This window comes from Rhipicephalus microplus, chromosome X (genome assembly GCF_043290135.1).
Source record: "Rhipicephalus microplus isolate Deutch F79 chromosome X, USDA_Rmic, whole genome shotgun sequence".
Taxonomy (NCBI): Eukaryota; Metazoa; Arthropoda; class Arachnida; order Ixodida; family Ixodidae; genus Rhipicephalus; species Rhipicephalus microplus.
Window position 1 is genome coordinate 180,075,610 of NC_134710.1, and position 19,429 is coordinate 180,095,038.

At 43.9% G+C, this 19,429-nt stretch overlaps 1 protein-coding gene across 1 annotated transcript in view; it reads left to right on the forward strand.

Annotated features, from left to right (window-relative positions):
• The first annotated feature begins 6,643 nt into the window (after nucleotides 1–6,643).
• The window catches only part of LOC119177235 (uncharacterized), a 302,737-nt gene continuing 289,951 nt past the window's right edge, over nucleotides 6,644–19,429 (forward strand). The window contains exons 1-2 of the mRNA XM_037428659.2: nucleotides 6,644–6,980; nucleotides 14,174–14,219. Of these exons, the coding sequence (XP_037284556.2) occupies nucleotides 6,924–6,980; nucleotides 14,174–14,219 (103 nt within the window). The 5' untranslated portion in view covers nucleotides 6,644–6,923. The remainder of the gene's footprint in view (nucleotides 6,981–14,173; nucleotides 14,220–19,429) is intronic.

The window sequence follows — 19,429 nt, forward strand, 5'->3', positions numbered from 1 at the left end:
TGTTATGTAGTAGAAGAAGTCTCCTTAACGCACCATATATCGCGTGGCAGAAGCGTATAATCGCGCCAAGCGTCAAAACATGTGAATTGCGCAATGAGTCGGTGTTTTGAATGCTCACCCATTACAGGGTCCCGTTGCAGTCGCGTACTCTGGAACCCTCGTCTGCATATTTCACACTATGCACTCATTCTTTTTATCTTGATAAAAGTCATTGATTGATTGACTGACTGATTGATTGACTGATTGATTGATTGATTGATTGATTGATTGATTGATTGATTGATTGATTGATTGATTGATTGATTGATTGAAAGCGCTCAGACATACTTAATCGCCATTAGCAGCAGACCTAGCATCAAAGTGAACAGTTGCTCTGCGTACAGCTCGCCTTGTGTACGTGCCTTCCTCTTCATCTGGTTTGTCGTTCTTCCTGGCGCTGTTTTACTGCTCCAACGTATGCGTAGTGGGCCCTTCACATATTCGCAAAATGAATAATTATGGCGAGGTGGCACTTCAGAACTGTGCTTGCAGTAGGCAGTTTCTGACACTTTGAAACAGCCATTGTTACGAGCACAGCCGTTCATTTTTTTACAGCATGGTTGAGACATGCACAGAGATCCGAAGCAGGCTAGCGGTTCAAAAGACCCCATTAGGCTATCACGATCTGCCCTTGAAGCTCAAGCATTCACTAATTTTTCAACAAAAACAACAGTTTAGTTTAGTTCCACGACATTTTAGCAATTTTAGCAGGAGTCCAAGAGCTGTATATATGCTGCTGCTTTGTTGTTGATTGTTTTGTGTACTGTATCTATAGCTGGAAGGGTTTGTGAGTTATTTTCGTCCTCACTTATTTCGACTTCTACAAAATTAAGTGCGACCATTAGACTAGACACCGACCACAGGATGCTGTACACACCTCGCTTCTGCGTATATCCATCAACCGCGAAAGGTTACTTTAATTCAAAGGAGCTGGCTTTTGCGGATATCCGGAAGGAGCCTGTGTAAACGTTGAGAAAAAGGAAGGCAAACCTCCGATCCGACCAACGCAGCCTTCAGGCAAGATCGTGCTGGCCAATACGTGCGAGAAATCTCGCGCGCGGAGTCACGATATATCTCTTCATTAGGGCACGACAGCCAGACCGCGCCGACAGACCACCCGCTGCCGCTGGGGAGGCACGGGCCGGGGTGACACCGGCTGCGGGGACTCCAGCTGGGGAGGCCTACTAACAAATAGTTAACATGCACATTTCGACCACTGTGTGGCAAATAACCGTGGCCGGACAAAAATGGGGGTCGGGGTTTTTCGCTAGAACGAATTTCCTCAATCGATGGCCGAGCACCGTCTGAGACCGTAGCCACGATACACGCTGTCTTGTTCTGCAGACGCGAGGGCACAAATGCATACGCACACACAGGGCTGGGAAAGTACCCAAAACTTCACTCGCTTAAATGTGAAAGCGACACATTCTTATTTATCACTGTGATCCTTCATTGCCTTTTTTCGCTCCAGTAGAGTCATAAAGGTTAGTCTTGTTCCACTGGAAACTTGACAGCGATTGGCGAATTTTTCGCACGTGACAATGTAGATAACGACATGAAAGGAAGAGAAATTTGAGGAGGTCAGAGAGATGTAAAGTGTTTTTTTTTTTTTTTTTGCGGCCGTAGAATAAATAGAAAGGAGGAGCCCCCTCCTCTTTTTACAATAGTCTCCCCAGACTATTGTAAAAAAGGGATGTAATGAAAATGCGCAAAGCTTATGTACACTATCAGATGTGTAACTTTTGAATAACATTTCGTTTACTGTATTATACTGTACTGTCACCCCAGAATTCTTCCACAGTTGCTACTTACGTCACCAGCCTGGAATAGATTGTTAAGCCTCAAATAACTTAAATGCAGATCTTATTTTGTTTTTATCGAAGACGAATATTATTAAAAATTTACGATCGCCAGATAGTCCTGAAAACTTTGCATACAGTCACTCATACTACATATAGACCTATTCCATGTTTGTAAACAGCGGCAGACGCAGTCGACATATTGGGGTGCTTGTAGCGACATCACGACGCGTGTGCTCCGTCTACGTGATCGGAGGCAGCTTTGCAGCTGACGCGCCACCTATCACGTGTTCACCGAGCGTCGCGAAGAGCTTCAGGCTGGGCGGAACTTATAGGCGCCACGACGTGGATATACAAGCGCTTGAGTATGTTGACAGCGAGTCCCACTGTTTACAAACATACTCGGTTACAACCTATGAATAAAAAAAAAGACAGCTCTGCCACTGCTGCCCCCCCCCCCCCCGTTGAGAGTTTGCATAAATACTCCATACAATAGCGCTTACTCACTTTCTTAACTCCAAGCTCTTTTCAACCATTGTGACAGTTCTTTTTGACGCCTTATTAAGGTCGAAAACTTGAGCATCGTGGTAAATTTCGCCAGCGTTTCTGACATCCCTGCTCAGCCAATAGTAATGTGTTGAATATTAATGGTGTAAGAACGCTTCGGCGCCATTCTTACACTGACACGTCGTATAAATACTGAACGGTAGTAGCTGTTTCGGCAACGGCGGGAACGTGGGTGGCAGAGCTCCATAAAATAGTTTGCGAATGTGGGTAAGTATTCTGCCCATTTCTTATCTCCAGGCGCAATTGGCATCGCTGCATTGAACAACAATAAAACAACGACGACAAAGATGTGCAAGCGACTCAGACAACTATGTATTACTGAATAAGAGCGCCTTTCCCCCTCCTCAGTCACTGCCGCTACTACTTTTAGCAGTCTTTTTTTTCCACAATTGTGCTTTGGCTTTTTCGTTATAGTTGGGAAAACCTATGCGAACTTTTACTGTGAAAAAGTGGGTTGTGTATCTAAAAGGTATAGTCTTCCATGGTGGCTGGATGCACTGTACGCTGGGGGATTCTACGAATGTTTGGTTGCCGAGCATTTGGGTACCAAGAGTAGACATCGGGTTGGATTTCGCAGCTATTCTTTCTGTGTGATTCTGTGTCACTCTTATCGTTCTCGGCCGGCCCATATCATCAATAGCATGCTTTTGCACGAACAATATCGTGTCACAATTTACAAACACCTGCACATTTTTACACGTTGCGGTAGGGGCTTCCGGAGCTTGCTGCGTTCCAACAACACCGTGCGTTGCTGTGGTCGTGGCGTGACAGATGAGGCCCCTTTCACTCGCACAATACGTTGTTATTGCATTGAAAACTACAGGGACACTATACAAGTGCAAATTCGTAGTTGGTGTCACGTTCCGTGTAAGTCTTAGTGCGATGGGACCCTATCGTGTCGCATGCGTTAAACTTTCATCGCGTGACGTAAAGTGTATCATTGCAGGCGGTTTTGTTATAGGTCACCAAACACATGCCGTGCACCACGTGTCCTGCCTTGCAGGCAATGTGTCATGGTTGTAAAAGGCTTAGTGATCCGACATGTCTGGTGGTTTTGTGTAGGCCATTTTGACGCGACAGAATTAAAACAGCTCGTTTCGCAGAGATTCCGGCGTCGGTTTTATTGGTTGGGACTAAGAAATTGAGAATGGTAGAAATAAAAAATAATAATTAATAAAATCCTGGAGCAGAGAGGGGAATGAACCAGGGTTGTTTGGGTCCAAGGGGGGTTGAAGCTGGGTCTTCTGCATGGCAAGCGGATATTCTACCACACGGCCTCGTCTTTTTTTCTTACATGGTATTCAATAAAGTATTTTATTAATAAGTATTTAATAAAGTAAAGACAAAATCAAGTAAACAAGTACAACCAAATAGCGACAATAAGAGCTGAAGCGTTACTTATAAACACTCGATGGCTAAAACAGCGTGAGTTCGCCACATCGTGTTATGCAAACACAGAAAGGGGTGAGGCCAAACAGCTCTCCAGGATAGAGTACTAGTCTGGTCTTTGCTTGTGAGAACAGTGAAAAGAACTTCATCTGCTTGGAAATGCAGTGAAAGCAGCTTTAATGCTTCACAAGCACACGTGTCCTGTATACATGCTTCACAATGCAACATGAAATATTGCAGTAATAATACGTTGTACAAGCGTCCGTTGCCAACGGGCGTCAGATTATGTGATTATCATAATGACTCCACGATTGAAAACTGGTACCCCACTACAAAAGGTAAACATGCTACTGCACCTATTCCCTTAAGGCCATGTACTGCGGATGCACAGCAAATTCGAAAAAGGCTTCATGTACCAAGTGTTAGAGATACGCATTAGGAACAGGATGTCGCTATTTCGTTCAACTCCTAAAGGCAAAGCTTTAGGGTCCCCTGCTTTTTTCTCCACTAAGTAAAATTCAGGGCAGAGAGTACAGGCTGCAGTATTAGGAAAAAGGGCTGTACACTCTCCTCCCTGAATCTCAAGCTTTTGCTATACACATAATTTCTCACTGCCCGGCGAATCCTCCCCCCTGAGCTTTAGAACGCCTCATGACCTGGGAGGACTGGGAGACCCTGCTGCGTTCAGAGGACCTGGTTGAGCAGACAATGGCCGCCGACCGGGCTGCCAGCGTCACAGAGCACCACCAAATGAACGCTGGAGTGCAGCGGGATCGTGCGGAGGGCCAGGGGCCTGCGTGATCCAAACACTTTTGTGAAAATAAAGTTTTTCTCCTCCACTAAGTGTTAAAAGGCACGTTACTTCATGTAGCTTCAGGCACGCCTTCAAGCGAGAGGCAACGCTAGGCTTTCGCTCACCTTCTTTGCCGATTACTGCGCCAGCGTTGCCAGTGAGCGTTTATGGCCATGAACACTTTTTCCTTCTGTTATCCTGTTTATACGTGTGACATCATGCTTTCTCATTCATTTAGTGAACGAAAGGTTGCTGTGAAATATTCTGCAGATAAAACTAAGAAATTTCCTTTATTTGCCTAGTACATTGCTAACAGCCATTATTTTTACTGCCTTACTCCTGAAAACTTTTTAGTGAGCCTTTCTGCGTGAGCAACTTTCAGGGTGGAAGTATGGTGGCGCGTTGTTGTTCATGTCTTTTGGTCTTTCTTTTACAGGAATTTTTTTTCAGTAAGCATGTACTTAAACACCACAGTTATAACAAATTCTTTACTAGTAATTGCAATTTCTTAATTGACAATTCAGATTGTTATTTTGTAGTGATGCCGCCTTCTCGATTCCGTCATTTTTATCATTCATCTTTCACGAACGGCTGATCCCACTGATGACACGAATGCCCAGGAGAAAAATATTTAGGAAATGTTTTGGGATAGGAAACGCAGGAAGAAACATAAGAGAGAGTTAAGGCATGCATGTTATTCAGTCTAAAAAAAATTGCCACAACATAGCGGCTAAAGACATACACTCTTAAAGCATAAGCTTCATTGTTTTAACAACGGTACACCATCACCAAGACAATTTTTCCCTGGTGCCTCGACTGGGAAGGTCGACTGCGAACAACGAACTTGGTCTTGCTTGTGCAATGCAACCTTTTTATTTCAATGATCAAAACTGACTGTGCGGACATGCTGTATATATTTTAAAAAGTACCCTCTAAAGTGTGCAAACAACACAATTGACTAGTCCCAATATTGTCGTGAACGTTCCTGAGAAGAGATTGCGAGAAATGTTCAAATGTACCTTCATAATGTCTCTCTTACACGACGTTGGAGTGGCTACAAACACATTTTTCTCTATTTCCGACTATTTCTTTCACACATGCACAATTAGTTTTTCTCCCCTCTATATTCGTACAGCCCTGAACACACTTTTTTCTTTAATCACTTTACTCAGCCCACAGTGCTTCATTTTCACTATTGTATGTGTGTTTCATTGGCAATGCACGCTATGATCTTCAAGCTTTTAAATAGTACATACAAGAATCCATATTTAGGTGATTATCTGCTGCTCTTTTTTTTTTTGTCTGAACTGGCTTGATACTATTTGCATGATACGATGCATTTCATAAAATGCATAACAGCTAAATATACATAATAAGGTCTCAAATACAAGTGTTTATGCAGTCTGATGAATGCCGAGTCACTTTTATATGCTGCACTTAGTGAGCCAAAACAAGGCAAGGAATCCTTCGATGAATGTAACAAGATAACTTTCCAGGAGTTATTAGTGACACGCCTCGAAAGCATTCTGTACATTGCGCGCATTAGATTTGAGCCGGGCATCCCCGAATAAAAAGAAAATGGGGGGGGGGGGGGGGAGCTATATAATTTCGGAGAAAAGTTCGCTGGCTGAGAAAAACGAGCTCGCCGTTGTTTTTCTGATATTTTTTTTTCTCTCTCTCTCTTTCGGCGCAATAGGGAATCCGAGCGCGCGGTCTCAGGCGACTCATCGCGCGTGGCTTGGGACCTGAGTCAACGACAAACGGAACAAAGAGCCGTCATATTTCCAGCACTGTGGTGCTTGCTCATAATCGACCGGGGTCATTGCTTTTCGCGCCGCGTCGGCACAGTATGTTCGCCCCCACAACAAAACAACAGCCCGACAACACTGACGACACCTGCCAACACGTGGTCGGCGGGCCGCTTCTCGCGATTTAGGCGTTGCATCCCGGAGATATCCGCTCTGGCCGCGACTCGGCCGCCGCCAGGGTAGCGTCGGAGTCGCAGCCGCGCAGCCAATCAGAGCGGGCGCCGGGCGCGAGTCTCGCGCGACGTGCGCCCCCCAAGCAGCAGCCGCCAGAAGGCGGCCAGATTGAAAGCGGTGCGTCAGCCCGTAGCGGGGGCGCCGGGACACCATCACGGTCCTCCAGCGTCGCGGCGCGCTCTTCATCCGGCGCAATCGCTCCCTGCCTCGTGACGCGCGTCGTCTCGAATCCATGTGCGCGTGATGCACGACGACGCCCAGAAAACGCGGCCGACGAGGGACGACTACGACGACCCATTACGGCTCCACGTCACTGCGTCGCACTGAACGGATTTGTGTGTCTCAACAGCGACCATGTGCGACCCGAGGACCGTGATCGAAGGATCGCTCAAGTACCGCGATGGCCGAAAGGTAAGCTGCCACAACGTTCCTTCTCTTTCTTTGCTGTCTGTCGCGAACGGTAAACGGGAGTGTGGGGAGTTTCCGCGAAATAGGAGATCGAACCTGCTCGGAGCTGATAGGAAGGTCCAAATCGTTGTCTCTTACGAGGGTGCCAAGACAACTTAGGCTTTGCACTGATAGAATAAGAGGTAGACTCTAATTTTATTGGGCTAAGTTAGCTTGCTTGCGGAAACGAATGCAAAGTTCATTGCCGCAATGCCATTAGTAATTTTAGTTAGTTCACCCTTGGGCCGCAAAACACTATATATCATCTTTTTATTTATGACATTTTACAGTTTCACGAATTCGACCTTGGAGATGACGTGTATATTATTCTTGGTGAGGTATACAAGGTCCTCATACCTACACGTGTTCACTCGCTGAAACATCATCATCATCATCATCATCATCATCATCATCATCATCATCACGACCACCACCACCACCATTCATATGAAATGTCTTAGCGGTTCATACGTAGAGGAGTCACCACCCTTCACTTTTAGAAAAAAAAAGTTGTCGGAATATTCACCCCCCCCCCCCCCCATTTAAATACTAGCAGTTTACTTGTCACAAAGAGCACCAACTCCGTAGTAAGTCAAGGTAGTAAAGTACATTGTAGTTAAATTCGCTACCTGCTTAGTGAGCAAATATTGCTATCTCGTATGATTACTCCGTTACAAACTTGTGAGGAACCGCACTAGTCACATAATAACCCTACTAACCACTGTGGTCTAAATTACCCAGGGGGACGTTTTCGCCTATCTTGTTTATATGTGCCTGTACGTTGCCATACGAAATTGATTCTACCGCAAAACATGCATAAGATGAACTAAAAAGTGAAAGAGTGCCAAAATGTCTTCGATAACTTATTACTAGTGCTAATTATTTCGAGTAATTACAATGGTAAGCACACCATTACAACAATGTATCTAGAGGTATGCGCGGACTACAAACGAGAACGCGCACTAAAGCACATACGAATATAAAGACTTTTATGCACTCAATATATACTCTAACAGCAGCTTGAAGGTTATGCTCTTGCTTCGAGAAAGCTTGCCGTGTGCCGGTTGGCGACCATCAAATTTAGAAGAACTATCTTCACGCACGTGTGCCATTGAGTAGCCTGAAACATACCCCAAGTTAATCATGAAAACTAAAGTTTAGCTAAATTTTTCGTAAGGCTGTCACAATTAGATATAATATACCACGGCATCTGCGAAGCATCCGGCCACACATATGGCTTAGTATTTACGTAGCTGAAAACACTACGGAAACCACCTCCCTGCTGAGCGTCAGCAAAATTTACTACCTCTAGTACTTGCTAGAAAAAAAAAACGCTTGGAACTGTTGTAAATATATATGCGTTTATTGTTTACTAAATACATTGATACAATGCGAAAAAGTTGGTGGGAAAAAATAATCAGAATTTATGTATCTAGAAATCACTTTTGCCTACCAGATAGCAAGCACACATCTTTCTTTGTTTTTTTTCCCCTTAGAATCTGCGAATAAAACACCTTGTGGTGATTCAGTGTCAGTGATGCATCGGTCGTGGACATTTAAGTAGAGCTGGCCGGATATTCGCGAATAAAAACCACGCTTACGAGCAGCGACGCGATAATTTATCCGTGACTCCTCCCAGAATGATGCAATGCGCCCTTGAAAAGCGCCGAGTGACGTCTTCATGGACTTTTTCCAATAAATGACGCCCACCATCAGGCACCCTTTATTCCTTGTATGTGACAGACAACGCGTAATTTTACAGTAAACTAATTGCACCAGGCTCTTCCATAGACTCTATAAACAAGGGAAACCTGAACCAAAATGGCAATATCTGTGCCTGACCAAGTATGCTGTTTCAATGGAAACGCCAGCTTCTTTTCTCTTATTATGTGAGCCCACGACAAATTGTCAGAGACACTTGCCAGCGAGTTTGCTTACAAATAGTACGGCAGGCTAACTTTTTCTATGAGCCCAGTTTTAGGCACTTATGAGTGTTCCTTTATGATGTAATCTTCGCATTTAACATTCCAGAACAAATACTATAGCGTTGCAGTATCACAAGTGGCATGACGCTTGTCTTAAACTTTCTTGTTACTTGGACAATGTAATTTATTCCTCTGGTCGCTGCAGATGCGTTGCATGCTAGCTTCAGATATTTCGTGACTTCGGCAAATGTTTTATTTTGACGTGCTCAACAAGCTCATTTCACTACCTAATTTCCAGCAAGAAAGTTTGGCGAATTACATAAGAGTGTGCTTGTAGCTGGTAATAACATCTAACGGTCATTGTGCACGCCTAATTTGATACTATAAAGAGTTGCAGTGGCCTCATTGTATGAAGTCAGCTGCAGCAGTAAATAAAAGTTAATAATGGGAACATCTGTGACAAAAAAAAAGGTTAATTAAGGTTCGCATTTCATACGCCTATATACAGAACCAATTAGGCGCTTCGCACTACGGATGCCATGCCTGAAGCAAGGGTAGACCTGGGCAGCCTTCTTTGTTTGCTTCAACTTTTCTCTTTCTAATTTTCTCCTCTTTCTTTTTCTCTCCGAGTTTAATTTGTCACTGCTTTCCTTCCTAATCTTCGCTTTCTTTCTCTCCCTTTCTGTTTCTCGCTTGCTTCCTCTTGTTTTCTATTGTATACCTCGAGGTTCCGTATGCGTAACTCCAAGCGACCACAGCATACAACAGCCCGGGCGCCTAAAGTGCTCCCCACTCAGTATCTTCATGAAGGCGCTCGAATAACTACTTGAGTTCTCTTTGGAGTGAACGCTCACTCGCTATGCTGCAGACGGTTGCGCTATATGTGGTTTCGCTTACGTGAGTCTGTCTGTGTGAACCAAGCGTACGACATCCCGGGCACCTAAAGTGTTTGGCACTTAAAAATAAAAAGCTTCCTTTGTTTCCTATGGGAATACAACCATTATAAACATCATAGATTCCACAACTGAAGAAGTTCAACCTACTTTTTCAGCTGTGGACTAGCTACAATGCACAGCAACGCTTGGATTTCTCGAAGATTCCTGCTTTCGTCTCATCCGATGCCATACTCGACAAATCACACTGGTCGGCCCAACGCGTTACGACGATTGCACGAAACGACGCACTGGGGCCTTCCGGTTCGATTTGAAGAGACCACGTCATACATACATACATACATACATACATACATACATACATACATACATACATACATACATACATACATACATACATACATACATACATACATCACATACATACATACATACATACATACATACATACATACATACATACATACATACATACATACATACATACATACATACATACATACATACATACATACATACATACATACATACATACATACATACATACATACATACATACATACATACATACATACATACATACATACATAGACTACTCGCTGAAGCTTATTCCCAATTGATGTTTAATTGAGCGAAAATGCACTGAAGTTTGGGCAGCGTAAACACTGTCATGCTTCAAACTTAGAGGGCAATTAGGAACACGCTTCTGATCAAAAACTATAGCGACGAAAGAAAACACAAGGCATCGTGTCGAAACAACTCGACCAATTTTTCACCAGTCCTTCAAGAAGAGACTGAGTCATTCGTAAAAAAAAAAGCAGACAAACCTCCCTAGGCGTGCAATATTTACTCCTTTGGGATATCCTATACGTTATCTGTGTGCTTGGTTTAGAAATGAATCGCTGTCTTATATGAAGCGTCCCTATTTAAATTTACGACCGCTACAGGAGCGCCACTTGTCGATAACTTTTTTCCTGGGTATAGTTAGCGAGCTTTGATTGATTGCACATCACTGAACATGGTTTGTTAGAAGGAACGCATTATTAGGGAAACGCAAGCAATGTTTTCGCAACGTGGGAACTATTCGAAGGGTGCCGGGCAAAATCAAGTTGAACAAATCACTCTTGTAGAGTTAACTTGTTTTCTCTATATATCATCAGGGTATCATCAGGGTTCAACATTGCTGTGCGCATTTACTATATTGACAGCGAGAGAGAGAAATCACCTTAAATATTCGTGTTAGCATGAAAATCGGTGAAGTTGCGATGATTATTTCTTTATTATGGAGAGAGCACACACACGCAGCCCGCACAAAATTTTTCACACATAACTCGCTACCAAATACCATATGCGAAGAAAACGCCAGTGTAAATGAAGATGCCCAGGTTTTGTCGCAAATATTTGGCTTCCTTGGTCAGATAGATCTCTACTCAAATTTTTATTGTCTTATACTCGCAATATGCTACGTTTCAAATTAGTCTGTTTTAGTTACATGTTTGATAAGTGCTTAATGGATCCTCGTAATATTCCAAACATAATACTTTCATTTACAATTGCTAAAATTGAAATGGAAAGGGCAAAATATTTAGAACAACAGTCGCTCAGCGCACCTCATCAGTTTTACCTCGACCTGCCCTCTGAATTTTTTTATGTTTAGATCTTGCCGTGACAGTGCGTCTGAGGACAACAATTTGCTGTAAACGTTTGGGGCTCGCTGTTCTTTTTGTTTCCGTTTCCCATATAGCCAACCTTGATTGCTGCTTCACACTTTTTATGTTTACAATTTTGCTTCTCAAGTAATATACGTTTCAGTTGTAGTGCTCGTGGTAGTGATGATGGTTTTGCTGCAGGCAAGATTAACCAAGCAGACCTAGCCGGAAATCACTCCTCTTGAGCGTCTTTATCTATGTATTATGCTTTTCAAGTGCAGATGGATTAGTTAAACGCATGGCAGACACTTTCCTGCGAGTCAGCCATGTACCTTCCGGAAACAATCTGTTCAGTGCACCCATGGGAAGCCCCACCAGATTCCCCTCACTTTTTTATTATGCTGCCCACGTACTTGCTCCTATCAGGGCCAAATGAATAACAGGACCGGATGCAGTCGTTTAGTCTATATTGCCCACTCCGGCTTTTCTGGGCACATTAACAACACTTGGCTCTTAATCATGGTCGAATCTCCGTATAAGAGCTCCACATCAGATTCCGCTTTCAATCAATCAGAAGTACGGGTAGCGCTCACTGCTGAGTTAGTTGGTTAGTTACCTCACACGCCAAACAACTTAGTTTGAAAGATGATGTTGAGAAAATCTATTTATATATACCATCAACAGTCCAGGATTGATTTTTTTCATACCTGAAACAGGGTTGTAGGGTGCTCTCGAACAAAGTAGTAAAAAACTTCACTACGTGACTTACAGCATTTAACTAATACCCCCCCCCCCCAAAAAAAAAAAAAGAAACAGCTATTGCGTGCCTCAGAGCAAGTCGTTTTATTGTTTTTTTTTTCATTATCAAAACCTCTCACCAAATTTAACGCAACGGACACTATGAGCTCCTATCGTTTCCACTCCCTTTTAAAAGTAGGACCATTTTATTATCTGTGACAGTCTATCTGAACTGAAAGCTATTGCCCAAGTGACATTACAAATTGAGCAAACCTCACTTAAAAGACATATTGTCTAAGGCGCAAACGGAAGCCCATATTTATTTCCGCGAAACAAACGTGTGGAGGTGTGACAATCTTATGAAAAGTAGAATTCTGCCGTTTCTATCCGAAGCAGTGCACTCGAATAGCTGACAGTGTGTGTCTGTCGGTGTGTGACGAAAAGGCAAAACTCTCCGTCGCGGCTGGACAGTCTAGTGGAAAGAAATTTTGTCGCATCACTTTTGCTTGTTAATGTATCTCGGAGAGAGCAGCGCGCAGTCTATGGGCATGCCACACATCGGGTTACTGCATTGGATGGTTTATCGCGTAGGTTTCGCTGTCCCACGGGTGCTGCCGATGGTAGGGGAGGACACGCGAGCAAAGAGGCAACCTCTGCACCATCTGCGTACGCCCATAATTGAATATGACGGTTTGCCGCATCCTTTTTCTGCGAGTTTGTTACCCGTGGCCGCGAGGTTCTCTTGGTGCAAGTGAGAATCGCCAAAGACGCTCGCTCGTCCATCAAAGTCTGGCCGCTTCCCTGGGCGCTTTGGATGCAGCTTCCCGTTGCTCGCACTGGGGCCATCAACGGAAAGCAGATGTGCCATCGCTAACCGACGCTCGCGCGAGGGAGTTTCGCGTATACAAATTTATTCTGCACTTTCAGCCGAGATATATCGGGCAGTAACGGCCCTGAAAAAACGTTCCGTACCGACGGGTGAGCGAGAAAGAAATCCCAAGCTCTTGCGCTTCCTAGTTTTTTTTTTTTTTTGCTCCTAGAATAGGCACTGTCTTCCGCAGAATTTTGCTAACTTTTTTTTTCTAATTAGCTTCTCAACAACGTATTCTTTAGTAAAAGCGATCTCGTCCCATGCGCTCTCTCATAGTGTCCTTCCAAAAGAATGTATAAATTAGCCATAACAGACATGAGTAATTAGTGCCTGACAGATTCATGTTGACGTATATAAATGCACTCGGTTGGTTACAAAAATTTCAGTATATTGTCACCTAGTTACAAGAACAGAGCGGCAGTCACCACTACATATAACTTCCCGAAAGTATACTATAAGTATGTGTTTTACAGACTTTAAAGCACATGTCGCACAGTGATTAGTTCAGTGCATACCGAGATAGTGTTTGGTCTCTTCTTATCAGAGATGTGCAATATCCTGAGGTAGCCATGATGCACTAAAAGGTATTTGTACAAATAATGGCACTTGAAAATTCTTCTTCCATTCCTTGTTTTTTACTGCAAAATAGGAATTGCCTTATTGTTGTCGTTAAAGCTATCCATATAGGCCAGATGTGTGATTATGAGAATACAGAGGCGTCAGTTATAGGAAGGTTAGTTTTTGAATTTAATTTTTTCTGACTGTTATATTTTGTTGCTTTTAACTGTCAAAAAAAAGGAACATTGCTAAAAGAACTTACTAACACTTTATTGACGCAGTAAACAAGCAGTTAAAATTGGTAGCTAGAAGCTACATGGAGCCTTCGTGATTATGCTATGGGTAGTAAGCTATGGTCGCTTTTTGGCAACTGCTGCAGAGCTACCTTATTCTGATTACAAGTGCTCTTATACTATTCAATCTGGGCTGTGCGCTTATTATTATTATTATTATTACTATTATTATTAATATTATTATTATTATAATTTGCGTGACTAACAATCTTTATCGTTTTCTCTTTCAGTGGAAAAGCCGCTGGTGCGTCGTCTCCAAGCTTTCGCCTGTGGCAGGTGATGTTGGCTATAATTTATCTTCATGCACGCACTTCTAGTTTTGTGAGAGCGAGAAAAAGAAAACCTTTTTTTTTTTCGCTCTCGCATAACTAACTCACGCCACTTTAGTTTATCGATTCGAGGTGTTCCTTACAGTTGCATATACTTCCCGCAGTGCAAGTTACACGTGATCAGAGTGTCGGCATTCCCGACTGCTAAAATTATTGCTCTACGAGAGATCTGAAAATCATGGGAAGTTTTCTGCCTCTTTGGTTATGTTTTGCGCGTCTGTTATTCTTTCTCGCCCAGCGGCAATGCAGTTGGCAGGCAAGAAAATGCATGTCGCCTTCCAGTCGTCTTAGGCAAATAGAATACATGAAAGGTCATGTGGATTTTCAGTCATTTGATGCGTTATGTGTTCGTGCTTTTTCACTGGTGCAATGGTTTGAAGAGTGCGTGTTTGCCTGCAAATTCTAGGAAAACACTGCTTAGCCCCCATGACCCCAGCTCTTTTTCGAAAAAGAAAAGTGAGAGGCTAACGGCTTCAAGCAATGACAGGCCACCACTGGAAACGTCGCTGGCGATTCTCGGCATAGTACGCGGCGGCGCGCGCTCTCGGTGCGATCTTTTTTAACTGTGTGCCCTCTGCGTAGTGCCATTGAACAGTTGGAGCCTTTTCAATCGCAGCTGTTAGCCCATAGCTTAGCGTTCATAAGAAGTCGTGTCAACAACTCTTCCTATAACGGATCCTAAGCGTAGGTTGCCTCGGGGGATCGTGTTGGCTTTTCCGCTCGGTGGCGCCACTTCAGCCCTGGCTCTCGTCTAGGGGCGCTCCCTGGCGGCTTAGCTGGAACCGTATCCCGGGCCGATCGCTTAGCGCGCGCGTCCCGACGAGCTCTCCTCTCGCGTTGTGGCAGGGCCGCCGAAGCAGCGACCCGTTTACGTCGATGGATTAGTTCCCAAATGGAGCCTGAGATTCTGTGACGACGGCTCGGTCAGTGTAGCGGAAAGATCGGAGCCCTCTTCCGGAGTCTTGTCTCTCGACGTCGTTTTTGCCGGGCGTTTATTGGTTTCCTCCTCATTTGACCAGCGCTTCTGCACCTCCGACTGTATACGGAGCTAAAACCTTGTGGCTTAGGAAAAGAGTTGCTACCGACCGGTATAGGTTTGCGAGAGTGTGCCCGTGAAGATGATAGATTGCAGTACCAACGCCTACAGACATTACATTTAGGTCAGCCTCCATATACTAACCCGGCTATGCTATATGACGCAGAATCTTGTGGTAATAAGAGAAACGTACCACCTAAAAAAAACACGCAGGAAGCTTCCACGAGTCACACCTGGCTTTCATCCTTCCGGAAGAAGATTATATGAACTGTGGAATGTGTTTGGTGCTCAACTTAAATACAACAAAACCGATATACTGACAGTTATTACTAGAACGACGCAAATATGTATGTTTTGCTGAGAAGGACGGGAAACTTGAAACATCGTTGTGTCTATTTTTACCGTTCGTACTTTATCCTGTTTAAAACGCTGTTTTATTCTGTTCCAGTCACGTACTGATGTACCAACTAGCTTAGTACAGAGTGCTAGTAAAACGACAGCTTATCGTGCAGGTTTTCCTCAATTTGCGGTTGTAAGAGCTCGGCAAAGACATTGACCTGCAATAGAAGTCACAAATCCCATAGCCGGTTTTGTTCTTTCTTAGCAATGGAAGCGTCAACAATCCAGAGAAGCTTAACGTTTGAGTAGGTAAGATGTCCTCACTGTCAGCTATCTGTAAAATGGAGTGTCTTCTTCCAAGTGGTCAAGATACAGAAGAGAATGTCGCCACATTTTAAGAATAAAGCGCGACTTGCCACCGTGGCTCAAGGTAACATTACCAATGAGAGACTTTTCGAAAGCACTTAGCGTGAACAGCAGCGGATAGTCAGGAAACGGAAGTATAGCATCAACTGCCATGACAGTTCACTCACAGCGTGGCTCTGGGCGGCACCCGAAGTTCCATTCCTCCAAACTTAGACTGCAACTGCTGCAATGTTATTATTTATTACATACGTTATCTACGCGGCGCACAACCGCTGCCACTTATATGCGCTCCCGCATAGTGGAGATATACGTCCGTTTCCTGTCAACGTTGTGCCTACGCGGAAGATGTGTGCGCATCAATGAACACAGGAACCAGAGGGATGCTATCAGCTGTGTCGCAGATTGAAACGTGCTATCAGACGAAGTCGTGGGCTGCTTGTTTTTTTTTTTTTTTTTTTTTTTTTTTTGCAGGAAGCTAGAACGAACGGGGGCTGGGGGAGCCGGCGTGTTCGGTGGTGTGTGATCCCCGCGGCCGGGCCGATTTCCCGGGGGCTGCTCGTTATCGGGATGTGCGTCCTCCGCCGCCGCAGTGTGAGCGACCCTGGAGACAGTGGGGCCAGCTGGCCTCTGTCCTGGGACGTGTTCTCGCGCTCTTTTTGAACGCTCTTCGCGGGGCTCGCGGTGACGCGATTGTATGCCGTGCGCGTATCGGCGGTCTCGGCGGGATGCAAATCTCCGGTGACTCTGCAGCTTACGTTTGAGATCTCAGAAGTATTCTCAAGCGTGCGCGACTGGCCGAAGAAACTCCGCTATGATGTATTCATTATCTTAGACCGATGCGTATACTGCAATGCATTGCTACATTGAATTACTGTAGTTACCTTTAGAACACTCATGGACATAAAATAAAAAAAAATGAAATTCTGAAGTAAAAAATTGCACCCTGTCTCTATAAATTCCGACCTTTGCTGCACCTTCAAACCAAGTCTCGATGACTTCGACAATATCGCCATGAAGATGTCTTCGTTTCTGCAGACAGCCGAGCACGAATATGCTGCAAATGCCAAAACACACGGTGACCTTCATGGTCTATTTTTTTTTATAAATCGAGGGGTCCATAACTAGTGGCATACGGTAAATATATACTAGAATTGGCCGCCTATATGCTAACAATAGTAGTAGACAGGCTCTAGTGAAAGGTCGATTTCACGGACTTGACGGACACTATCCATTCACTTGCAGTTAATGTAAAGTTTATTGTAACAAATGGGAAATCGTTCACACTTTGCTTTTCCGAATTCATGAATCTTTCCACGTGCTTGACGCGTAGGTTGCTAGAAATGTTCACCGATGGGGGACGCTTGAGTCAATGAGTACTGACTGTTTATACAACATAACTTCCCTCTTTGTGCACCACTCGAACTTCACAGTAATGGGCATTGAAAGCAGTAAATAAGTGGTCTTATAACAAAAAAATGACGCGATTTTAGCACCACATGAGGGGGCAAAGCTTAGCCCATCAGAGAAGTGGGCTTGAGCAATAAAATAACTGAAGACAGGAAGTAGAAGATTTGAACCAACGTGTAGATGGCTCTCACCCGTTTGCGACTTCCATCGATTGAGAGGTGGTCATTAGTAAAGAGAAGCTGCTAGAAAAAAAAACTATTCGGGCCGCATTAGTCAATAGTTTTTCAATACAATACGAAAAAGCCGCGTCTGTCGTTTTAGGAAGAGCTCGGCAAGAGACCACTCGTCATCCCACCCTCCATATATATATATATATATATATATATATATATATATATATATATATATATATATATATATATATATATATATATATATATATATATATATATATATATATATATATGAGATTTCACTGACTTTAAACAAAGAAAAATAAATAGAGAGGAAAGGCAGGAAGGTTAGCCGAGCTTGGCTATAATGCCGAGGAAAGTGTAGGGGAAGTTATTAGACCGAATTGTATAGTAAATGTGAAGAAAAAAAGAGAGGCGGCTATCCCCCCAGCCACTTTATTGGGCATATATGTGAATTTAAACGTGGGAGTGTCAGTCAGCGCCACCCGTAGCCATGGACGTGAGTGTGGCACACTCTTTATGAGCTTGTTTGGCGTCACGTAGCACGTGAACTTATTACGAGCTGGCAGCTGACCAATATTCCCTCGTATACAACCTTACGGCACCAAGTCTGCCAGTACGAGACCCTCGTTAATGAATAAGGGAAAGAAGTCGATACTTAAGGGCTCGTTTTTTTCCGTTTTTTGACACAATAATAATGAGATCTAACAGATAATGATGCCAAGAAATGTATAGGGGAAGTTATTGAACCAATTGTAATGTAAATTTGAAGAGAGAACGTGGGTGAAAAGATAACTTGCCGTGAGCAGGAACCGAACCTGCGACTGTCGAAGGTTGCAGGTTCGGTTCATGTTGGCAAGTTAACGGCCTCTGTTGGCAAGTTAATATAGGATTTAGTTATTATTCTGACAAAGTTTGGCTACGTTGCACCACATATGAGGCAAGCACTAGTAGCCACAGCGGCTCAAACGTCACACAATCACTTCGAAGTCTTTGACATCAGTCTATTGAAATCGCGCTAGAATGTCTGCGGCTCAAGAAGTTTATTAACATGAATATCGGAGGTTTTACTTCCCAAAACCACAATGTGATCATGGGGAACACCGTAGAGGAGGCTACGATAATGCGAACATCCGGTGGTCTTTAACGTGCATCGCGCATGATCAGACGCCTAGCATCTCGACTCGACCGAAATGTGACTGCGGCGGCTGCAATCAAACCCGCGACGTCCGGACAAGCAGCCTAGCACTGAAACAACTGAACCACCATAACGGACGTGTTTCAGGAAGTTTAACGCTCTGCTTCAGTTTCACCTATTTGATGAACATGTACATATCGCGGAGAGAGCAAAAGTCGAGTTTAAAATATTTCATCACTCTACAATGGCGATGAGTAATGTAGCGTGCTGGGCGGGTTGGTTCATTCTATTCGACAGAGGAAACCAACAATTATAGAACGCTAGTTTCCTGGAACGATGAGCCACGTTTAGTGCCCGTATATTGTTTTGATGGTTGCTGTGTACAAATCAAAGCAGGTGCTGCTGCGTTGGTATTTTTATCTATTTATGGTCGACCTTCATTTACACCATCAGTATTAGTTCAGCGTTGTGCGCCCCAAGTTCTTGACAAGACAAGGGGCAAAATTTAATTTGCGCCCTTCGTTGTAAGAAAAGTCTATTACATGTGCAGGGAGAAAAATACGAAAATTTTCTTCTCTGCCCTCTTCTTTTACTTGTATTTTCCTCGTGGTTCCTTCGTGGAATTAGCGATTGAGTCCTGGTCAGATAATGCACGCCTGAGGCGTACTTTCTTCAAA